This window comes from Oncorhynchus mykiss, chromosome 5 (assembly GCF_057628025.1).
Source record: "Oncorhynchus mykiss isolate SJ-2025 chromosome 5, ASM5762802v1, whole genome shotgun sequence".
NCBI classification, from domain to species: domain Eukaryota; kingdom Metazoa; phylum Chordata; class Actinopteri; order Salmoniformes; family Salmonidae; genus Oncorhynchus; species Oncorhynchus mykiss.
Genome location: NC_143026.1, coordinates 16124730 through 16135086, shown reverse-complemented (window position 1 = coordinate 16135086; position 10357 = coordinate 16124730). Strand labels below are relative to the sequence as shown.

At 41.9% G+C, this 10357-nt stretch overlaps 1 protein-coding gene across 9 annotated transcripts; it reads left to right on the top strand.

The window, feature by feature from the left end:
- Nucleotides 1-10: 10 nt before the first annotated feature.
- kyat1 (kynurenine aminotransferase 1) lies at nucleotides 11-10307 on the top strand. Of its 9 annotated transcripts, none has more exons than XM_021601900.3 (13): nucleotides 29-212; nucleotides 413-497; nucleotides 1174-1232; nucleotides 1314-1461; nucleotides 5724-5873; nucleotides 5982-6068; nucleotides 6887-7012; nucleotides 7216-7336; nucleotides 7675-7751; nucleotides 7881-7970; nucleotides 8253-8439; nucleotides 8656-8732; nucleotides 8839-10307. In XM_021601900.3, the coding sequence occupies exons 2-13, from the start codon at nucleotides 435-437 to the stop codon at nucleotides 8983-8985; spliced, it is 1332 nt and encodes a 443-aa protein (XP_021457575.1). In that variant the 5' UTR covers nucleotides 29-212; nucleotides 413-434; the 3' UTR covers nucleotides 8986-10307. The 9 variants fall into 9 exon arrangements, with proteins under 9 accessions (XP_021457576.1, XP_090090048.1, XP_021457575.1 ...); XM_090233921.1 differs by having other exon boundaries at nucleotides 78-212; nucleotides 8187-8439; XM_021601901.3 differs by lacking the exon at nucleotides 413-497 and having other exon boundaries at nucleotides 11-212.
- Nucleotides 10308-10357: the final 50 nt, after the last annotated feature.

Here is a 10357-nt window from a genome sequence, read left to right as displayed (position 1 = left end):
AGCCCCGCCTATACGGGAAGTTATAATCAAAACGGAGGGGTCAAGGTTCGGGGGCAGTATCGTGACGTCTTCCCCAGCTGAAGGAGTTTTTAATTATTTTTTTACCCCAGCTGAAGGAGTGCAGTCGGCACACTAGCACAACATCAGCGAATTGGTTGAAGACACGAACGTATAGCTCGAATTTGCAAACGTTGATTCTGTTACTTGGTCAGGTAATATTTTTGTTTTACTAGAATTTAGATAACCTTTATAAGAAAAATTGCTATCTTATAGCCTCCAGCTGCAATGTCAAACTGAACTAGTCAAAGATTATTTTGTGTTAACCAGTTTTATTGTGGCTAATCATTAATTGAATGCGTAGCCTGAGTTGTGTGGGTGGTTCATTACACTAATGGTTGATAACTGATTCAAGGTAATCTGCACTCCTCACTGACATGCTAAGAAGAGTAGCGGCTGTGAATAGTTGGAAAGGAAACATTTTTGAACTTGATCATAAGGTATGGGTATCTACCGATATGAACAAGTAACCATTTTTACATGTTCTCTTTGTGCTTTCAATACAACAGGGAACTCTGGAAAAAATAACGTCAAATCATGGCGTCAGTGATCTTCAGATTGGCGCTCTAAAACAGTGGTTCCCAACCAGGGTTACTTGGATCCCTGGTGTTACTTGGCCTATCCGCAGGGGTTATTTGAGATGAGAACATAAGCCAACTGGTAAAATGCACATGAAAGTGTACTCCGGGCAGAGCTAAATTCAGTTGGTGGTACAGTAAATGAAAAGGGTTGGGAACCACTCTGGAAAGAGGCCTGAGTTCCCAACTTGGAATTCTGAGCTGGATGACTAACCATTCAAATGATTTTCCCCAGTCAGCTATTTTTTTTCCTCCTGAGTTCCCAGTTCTGAAAAGCAGTAAACAATATAGCTTCAAAATGTTGGCATGTCAGACTGTCAATCATTGCAGCCATAGATATGTAAATTAATTTGAGTGGTTTCCCCAGCCCCATGCCTCAGGTGACTAAACAACGTGTCCAGGGTCAGGCTATTGAAATGGCCGCTGGCTATTCAAGTATATTTTATAAGGAGTTGTATGCTCTAAAGAGCGATGTGAAATCATCTACATATTTCAATGGACTATTTAATAAAGTAAATGAACTTTTATTTCATTTCAGTTAATCATGGCACGCCAGCTACATGCTCGCAGAATCGAGGGAATTGACAAAAATATATGGTAATTTTACAGAAATGGCTCATGTGCCTGCAACATTTTTATATCATACATTGTTGTTTATCAATTGTTCTGTATTGACAGGGTTGATTTTACGCAGCTGGCTGCTGACTACAAGGTGGTGAATCTAGGCCAGGGCTTTCCTGACTTCTCCCCTCCAAGCTACATCCAAGAGGCCCTCTGCAAAGCAGTCAACGGAGGATGTTCAATGCATCAGTACACACATGCTTTCGTGAGAAAAACACAATAGTGTCTGTGTGTGCCACACACTTGATTTTACCTCGACACATTTGTGGTTGATGTTTCGGTATAATACCTTTTTTCAATACATTTTTATTTTTTATTTCACCTTTATTTAACCAGGTAAGCTAGTTGAGAACAAGTTGTCATTTACAACTGCGACCTGGCCAAGTTAAAGCAAAGCAGTGCGACAGAAACAACAACAGAGTTACACATGGAATAAACAAGTGTACAGTCAATAACAAAATAGAAAAAAAGTCTATATACAGTGTGTGCAAATGGCATGAGGAGGTAAGGCAATAAATAGGCCATAGTAGCAAAGTAATTACAATTTAGCAGATTAACACTGGTGTGATGGATGAATGTGTGTAAGTGGTGACACTGGTGTGCAAAAGAGCAGCAAAGTAAATAAAAACAATATGGGGATGAGGTAGGTAGCTTGGGTGGGCTATGTACAGCTGCAGCGATCGGTTAGCTGCTCAGATAGCTGATGTTTAAAATTAGTGAGGGAAATGTAAGTCTCCAGCTTCAGCGATTTTTGCAATTCGTTCCAGTCACTGGCAGCAGAGAACTGCGAGAAAGGCGGCCAAAGGAGGTTATGGAGTTGGGGATGACCAGTGAGATATACTTGCTGGAGAGCGTGCTACGTGTGGGTGGTGTTATCGTGACCAGTGAGCTGAGATAAGGCAGAGCTTTACCTAGCAAAGACTTATAGATGACCTGGAGCCAGTGGGTTTGGCGACGAATATGTAGCGAGGGCCAGCCAACTAGAGCATACAGGTCGCAGTGGTGGGTGGTATAAGGTGATTTGGTAACAAAACGGATGGCACTGTGATAGACTACATCCAATTTGCTGAGTAGAGTATTGGAAGCTATTTTGTAAATGACATCGCTGAATTCGAGGATCGGTAGGATAGTCAGTTTTACTAGGATAAGTTTGGCGGCGTGAGTGAAGGAGGCTTTGTTGCGAAATAGAAAGCCGATTTTTGGATTGGAGATGTTTGATACTAGTCGAAGGAGAGTTTACAGTCTAGCCAGACACCTAGGTAGTTGTCCACGTATTCTAGGTCAGAACCGTCCAGAGTAGTGATGCGGGTGGGTGCAGGCAGCGAACGGTTGAAAAGCATGCATTTGGTTTTACTTGTATTTAAGAGCAGTTGGAGGCCACGGAAGGAGTGTTGTATGTCATTGAAGTTCGTTTGGAGGTTAGTTAAGTGCCAGATGTGTACAGAATGGTGTCGTCTGTGTAGAGGTGGATCAGGGAATCCACCGCAGCAAGAGCGACATCTTTGATATATATATATATATATATATATATATATATATATATACATACATACACAGTGCCTTGCGAAAGTATTCGGCCCCCTTGAACTTTGCGAACTTTTGCCACATTTCAGGCTTCAAACATAAAGATATAAAACTGTATTTTTTTGTGAAGAATCAACAACAAGTGGGACACAATCATGAAGTGGAACGACATTTATTGGATATTTCAAACTTTTTTTACAAATCAAAAACTGAATAATTGGGCGTGCAAAATTATTCAGCCCCTTTACTTTCAGTGCAGCAAACTCTCTCCAGAAGTTCATTGAGGATCTCTGAATGATCCAATGTTGACCTAAATGACTAATGATGATAAATACAATCCACCTGTGTGTAATCAAGTCTCCGTATAAATGCACCTGCACTGTGATAGTCTCAGAGGTCTGTTAAAAGCGCAGAGAGCATCATGAAGAACAAGGAACACACCAGGCAGGTCCGAGATACTGTTGTGAAGAAGTTTAAAGCCGGATTTTGATACAAAAAGATTTCCCAAGCTTTAAACATCCCAAGGAGCACTGTGCAAGCTACAATATTGAAATGGAAGGAGTATCAGACCACTGCAAATCTACCAAGACCTGGCCGTCCCTCTAAACTTTCAGCTCATACAAGGAGAAGACTGATCAGAGATGCAGCCAAGAGGCCCATGATCACTCTGGATGAACTGCAGAGATCTACAGCTGAGGTGGGAGACTCTGTCCATAGGACAACAATCAGTCGTATATTGCACAAATCTGGCCTTTATGGAAGAGTGGCAAGAAAGCCATTTCTTAAAGATATCCATAAAAAGTGTTGTTTAAAGTTTGCCACAAGCCACCTGGGAGACACACCAAACATGTGGAAGAAGGTTCTCTGGTCAGATGAAACCAAAATGTAACTTTTTGGCAACAATGCAAAACGTAATGTTTGGCGTAAAAGTAACACAGCTCATCACCCTGAACACACCATCCCCAATGTCAAACATGGTGGTGGCAGCATCATGGTTTGGGCCTGCTTTTCTTCAGCAAGGACAGGGAAGATGGTTCAAATTGATGGGAAGCTGGATGGAGCCAAATACAGGACCATTCTGGAAGAAAACCTGATGGAGTCTGCAAAAGACCTGAGACTGGGATGGAGATTTGTCTTCCAACAAGACAATGATCCAAAACATAAAGCAAAATCTACAATGGAATGGTTAAAAAATAAACATATCCAGGTGTTAGAATGGCCAAGTCAAAGTCCAGACCTGAATCAAATCGAGAATCTGTGGAAAGAACTGAAAACTGCTGTTCACAAATGCTCTCCATCCAACCTCACTGAGCTCGAGCTGTTTTGCAAGGAGGAATGGGAAAAAAATTCAGTCTCTCGATGTGCAAAACTTATAGAGACATACCCCAAGCGACTTACAGCTGTAATCGCAGCAAAAGGTGGCGCTACAAAGTATTAACTTAAGGGGGCTGAATAATCTTGCATGCCCAATTTTTCAGTTTTTGATTTGTTAAAGTTTGAAATATCCAATAAATGTCGTTCCACTTCATGATTGTGTCCCACTTGTTGTTGATTCTTCACAAAAAAATACAGTTTTATATCTTTATGTTTGAAGCCTGAAATGTGGCAAAAGGTCGCAAAGTTCAAGGGGGCCGAATACTTTTGCAAGGCACTGTATATGAGGAAAGAATCGGCCCGAGAATTGAACCCTGTGGTACCCCCATAGAGACTGCCAGAGGACAGTACAACAGGCCCTCCGATTTGACACACTGAACTCTATCGAAGAAGTAGTTGGTGAACCAGGCGAGGCAGTCATTTGAGAAACCAAGGCTATTGAATCTGCCGCCGATAAGAATACGGTGATTGACAGCCGAAAGCCTTGGCCAGGTTGATGAAGACGGCTGCACAGTACTGTCTTTTATCGATGGCGGTTATATTGTTTAGTACCTTGAGCGTGGCTGAGGTGCACCCATGGGAAGCTGGCTTGCACAGCGGAGAAGGTATGGTGGGATTCGGAATGGTCAGTGATCTGTTTATTAACTTGGCTTTCAAAGACTTTAGAAAGGCAGGGCAGGATAGATATAGGCCTATAACTGTTTGGGTCTAGAGTCACCCCCTTTGAAGAGGAGGATGACCGCGGAGCTGTTGGTTGGGGGAGCCAGGAGGAAAGCATGGCCAGCCGTAGAGAAATGCCAATTGAAATGTTCGATTATCATGGATTTATCGTTGGTGACCGTGTTACCTAGCCTCAGTGCAGTGGGCAGCTGGGAGGGGGTGCTCTTGTTCTCCATGGACTTTAGTGTCCCAAAACTTTTTGGAGTTTGAGCTACGGGATGCAAATTTATGTTTGAAAAAGCTAGCCTTTGCTTTCCTGACTGACTGTGTGTTTTGGTTCCTGACTTCCCTGAACAGTTGCAAATCGCGGGGACTATTCGACTAGTTTGTCTAGTTTGAGAAACGGACGCCTTACAAGTCCTCAACTGGCAGCTCGGAATCGGAACAACAGTTTTCAGCTGTGCTAGCATATTTGCAAAAGAGTTTCTAATGATCAATTGGCCTTTTAAAATGATCAACTTGGATTAGCTAACACAATGTGCCGTTGGAACAGAAGAGTAATGGTTGCTGATCATGGGCCTCTGTACGTAAATACTTATTTTCCACCATAATTTGCAAATAAATTCATTAAAAATCCTACAATGTGATTTTCTGGATTTTTCTCATTTTGTCTGTCATAGTTGAAGTGTACCTATGATGAAAATTACAGGCCTCTCATCTAAGTGGGAGAACTTGCACAATTGGTGGCTGACTAAATACTTTTTTTGCCCCACTGTATATACGCACACACACTTTGTTTTTACATTGTTGGTCTTTGGGACAGTAACTCCCAGCACCACAAATAAGAAGCTTGGTAATGTGCGTGTTAATTATTCTAAAGTGTGTGTGGTTTATTTTGTTCTTCTCTAGGGCCATCCCCCTCTTGTGTCGATCCTGGCTAAGTTCTTTGGTAGAGTCGTGGGACATGAGATTGATGCTTTCGAGGACATCCTGGTCACTGTCGGAGCCTACCAGGCTCTCTTCTGCACCTTTCAAGCCCTGGTCGATGAAGAAGATGAGGTAACAGTGACTGTCGTCAACAACACCTAGACAAAGGGTGCAACTCAATACTGAGATGCACAGTTTTTACTGTGCATCTCATATCAGTCAGTCACTTCTGTCTTCTAGGTCATCATTATTGAGCCTTTTTTCGACTGCTATCAGCCAATGGTGAAGATGGCAGGAGGAAAAGGTGTCTATGTGCCACTGAGGCCCGTGAGTAGTGTGATTTTTGTTTTGTTTTTTTTGTTGATATTTTTACGAGCCTTTCACATAGACTTTAAACACTGGAACAAAGAGGCCTAGCTTGAGCCATGAAAAACAGCCCCAGACCATTATTCCTCCACCACCAAACTTTACAGTAAAGGCCATTCTACTGGCAATGTTTGTCTATGGAGATTGCATGGCTGTGAGCTCGATTAAATCCTAATATACACCTGTCAGCAACGGGTGTGGCTGAAATAGCCGAACCCACTAATTTGAAGGGGTGTCCACATACTTTTGTATGTCTGAACTCATAATCAACTATGCTTCTCAAATAGCATGTTCGCTGTGGTAGAACGTTTATTTTGATTGCCGATATTCTGCATTTATCAAAGTTCCATGAGGTAGCCTGATTTCAGATGGGTCCATGTAAACATAATTATTAGGAAAATTGTTCTCCTTGCAAAGCATGTAAACATTTTAATTAAACTTTCATATTAATCTGAACAATCCACAATAATTGCATCAAATAAAATGTTATTTGTCACATGCACCAAAAACAGACGGGGTAGACGTTACTGTGAAATGCTTACTTACAAGCCCTTAACCAACAATGCAGTTCAAGAAAGACTTCAAATATGAACTAAAGTAAAACATTTAATTTGAAAGGAATATAATAAAAATAACTACGCTATATACAGGGGGTACCGGTACCTAGTCAATGTGCGGTGATACAGATTAGTCGAGGTGATTTAAAAAAAAATATTTGTGTGCATGTAATTGATTTAGAGAAGTCCGGATAACATAAAGCTGAGGTTGTGTTGTCCTAGAGAGTGGAGGGGGGCAAGGCCCTGACTAGTGCAGACTGGGTCCTATCTTCTGAGGAGTTGGCCAGTAAATTCAACCCACGCACCAAAGCCATCGTCATCAACACTCCCAACAATCCATTAGGCAAGGTGAGACCCCCCACTGTATGGTGAGACTTGTTTCAATGTTATCCTTGAGCTATTCATCCATTTCATATTACGGGTGACATTCTTGTCGTGCAAACGATCTGTGCAGAAACACCGTAAACCACGTAATCTGGCAGTGCAATTGAATTGGAAACACCTTAATCACTGACTTTTCTCACCTACCACATCTCCTCTTTGTCACATAGGTGTATAAGAGGGAGGAGCTCCAAGTGATTGCTGACCTGTGTATAAAGCACGATGTGGTGTGTATCAGTGACGAGGTGTACGAGTGGCTGACTTATGACGGTGCCAAGCACGTGAAGATAGGTGAGAGACAGTGGATTCAATAGAGACGAGCAGCACAGTTAGCATTTTTTAAAAACATTTTTTACCTTTATTTAACTAGGCAAGTTAAGAACAAATTCTTATTTTCAATGACGGCCTAGGAACAGTGGGTTAACTGCGTGTTCAGGGGCAGAACGACAGATTTGTACCTTGTCAGCTCGGGGTTTTGAACTTGCAACCTTCCGGTTACTAGTCCAACGCTCTAACCACTAGGCTACCCTGCCGCCCAGCATGATGTAATAGCCATGGTCAACGGTTATAGCAGTATGGTAATAATTCCCTGATGCAGCTAAATATTATTTTGACTGTTTTCATTCAAGCCAGTCTTCCTGGGATGTGGGAGCGGACTGTCACGATAGGAAGCGGAGGAAAGAGCTTCAGTGCTACAGGGTGGAAGGTAGGTAACCCGCTGAAATACTATGCTCAAATTGAGGCACAGTGCCATATGCAATCTATATTGTGTGTATTGAATTGACTAAGACATATCTAATCCATATTGTTTGTATTGCAATGATGCTTGTTTCAGGTTGGCTGGGCTATTGGAGCAGGGCCCATTGTAAAGCACCTGAAGACCGTCCATCAGAACTCTGTGTACCACTGTGCCACGGCCGCTCAGGTTTATGACTGATTTCTAAACCACTACTGTTGGTGTATAAAGACATATGACCTCACCCTTACGCTAACTTCTTGACTTATTTACTTTTAACTAACTTGACTATTGAATGAGGAAGGTGAGCATACTGTATGTCTTGCTCACAACTTTTAAATTGACGGAAGTTGTCTTTAAATTCAGTCTAAATCTTATCTGAAATTGAATTGTTAACTTTCAAAGGTAAGACAACATCCTCCAGCTCATGCTTTGGGTGAGTCGTTCACATTCACTCTTGCACCCACTCAGGAGGCGGTGGCCCAAGGTTTCCAGAGAGAGTACGAGCTCTTTGGGACGCCAGAGAGTTACTTCCTGCAGCTGCCTGAGATGCTGAATCAAAAGAGGAAGAAGCTGGCGACCTGTCTGGAGAGTGTTGGCCTGCAGCCCATTCTGCCCGAGGGAGGCTACTTCATGATATCAGACATCTCCTCTCTCAGTGAGTAGTAATGTACCAGTACAGTGTGTTTGCTTGTATCTGGTTGTTAAAATGTCATTTATCTGTTTGCGAGTGTTGCAATGTGTTTTTTTTCATGGATCCGCTTGTGTGAGTGTAACAATGTTTCAGCTTCATCAAATTTGTCTTGGTTAATATGGGCATATGAAGTAATGGTTCAATGTCGCTTAATATTTCATAACTGTTTTTTTCCCAAAGAGGTTGACTTGAATGATCCAAGCACTCAGGATGAACCTCATGACTACAGATTTGTCAAGTGGCTCATTAAAGAGAAGGTAAGAAGAGGGGAGAGGTTTAGGTTGAACTAAATATTGAAACGTTGACATGGTATGGATGATGCATAATGTAATCCTGACTTTCTATATGTTCTTCATAATGCAGGGTTTGGCCACTATCCCTGTCTCGGCTTTCTACAGCCCTGAGCACCGCAAGGACTTCCAAAACTACATTCGGTTCTGCTTCGTCAAGGAGGACTCGACATTGAACGCTGCTGAGGATATCCTCAGAAAGTGGAGTGACTTAAAATGAAGAAGGCACACAGACAACCCTTCCTGTTTTACCTTTATCCACCCTAGCTCAACTTAAGTCTGCTCCGTTGAACCGAGCCATATTCAACACCTCTGGATTTGTTTACACTATGTAGTACTGTAGGAATAGACCTCTAGGATGTTTTCCTTTGTCAACGTACACTGAGTGTCCTGAACATCTTCCTAATATTGAGTCGCACACCTTTTTGCCCTCAGAACAGCCTCAATTTGTTGTGGCATGCTCTTATCCAAAGCTTTCCACAGGGATGCTGGCCCATGTTGACTCCAATGCTTCCCAAAGTTGTCAATTTGGCTGGATGGCCGTCAGGTGGTGGACCATTCTTGATACATATGGGAAACTGTTGAGCGTGAAAAACCTAGCAGCGTCGCAGTTCTTGACACAAACCGGTTCTCCTGGCACCTACTTTCCATAACCCATTGAGGCACTTAAACATTTTGTCTTGCCTATTAACCCTCTGAATGGCACACATACACAATCCATGTCTCAATTGTCTCAAGGCTTAATAATCGTTCTTTAACCTTTCTCCTCCACTTCATCTACACTGATTTTTGAAGTGGATGGCCCATAGCTTTCACCTGGATTCAGCTGGTCAGTCTGTCATGGAAAGAGCAGATGTTCCTAATGTTTTGGACACTGTATATCTACAATGTCATGAAGGCATATGTCGGCGTAGTCAGTCACACTCCCAGTTCTGATTGTTCTAGTTGGCTGTTTATTTTTTTGTGTGTTTTTTTCCAAATCTGTCCTGATACGGTAGTAATCAACCACTTAGAGTAATCATCCGTCCTGCATGTATGTGATCACCATCCAGAGTGCACTATAATGTGATCACATTACTGTTGATCTGAATATTTTTGTTTAACTGCTCTGAATGACATTAATGCACATTTAAAAAATGAGACCAAGGGAAAGATGTGCATTGAATTTGCTGTCTTTGGTAGACATCACTGTATTTGATGCTGTAAGGTTCTAATTCTGAGTCTCCCCTTATCAATGCCTGCCACATGTAATCGCTTCCCTGCACTCAACACATTTCAAGCTTAGTTGCACAAATTATTTACCTTCCTCCTATAACCATTAACTTCTGGTGTAGACCCTCTAAACCTCAGCACTCTCTCAGTAACATGAAGTAGATTTCATATTCTCAGAACCCAACACTGTCCTTCAATCTTTTAGTTATTTTTTATTTTTTTTGTATTATCAACTGGTGGTCTACTCCTCAGAGAAATTGTCCCAAAGTGTGCTTATTTGCATAAAACTGTATGCGGATCTTGTAAAAATAAAGAGTTTTGAAGGCTAAATTTGAATAAGTCCTGCTTTTTATGAAATCATGTACATTTACCAGGTTTGT

Coding starts and splice junctions, on each gene's coding strand:
- kyat1 (XM_090233921.1), top strand. CDS start 435: ATGCTAAGAAGAGTAGCGGCTGTGAATAGTTGGAAAGGAAACATTTTT. Junction 1,462..5,723: donor ATCAGTACACACATGCTTTC/GTGAGAAAAACA, acceptor GTTCTTCTCTAG/GGCCATCCCCCTCTTGTGTC. Junction 8,733..8,838: donor AGTGGCTCATTAAAGAGAAG/GTAAGAAGAGGG, acceptor TTCATAATGCAG/GGTTTGGCCACTATCCCTGT.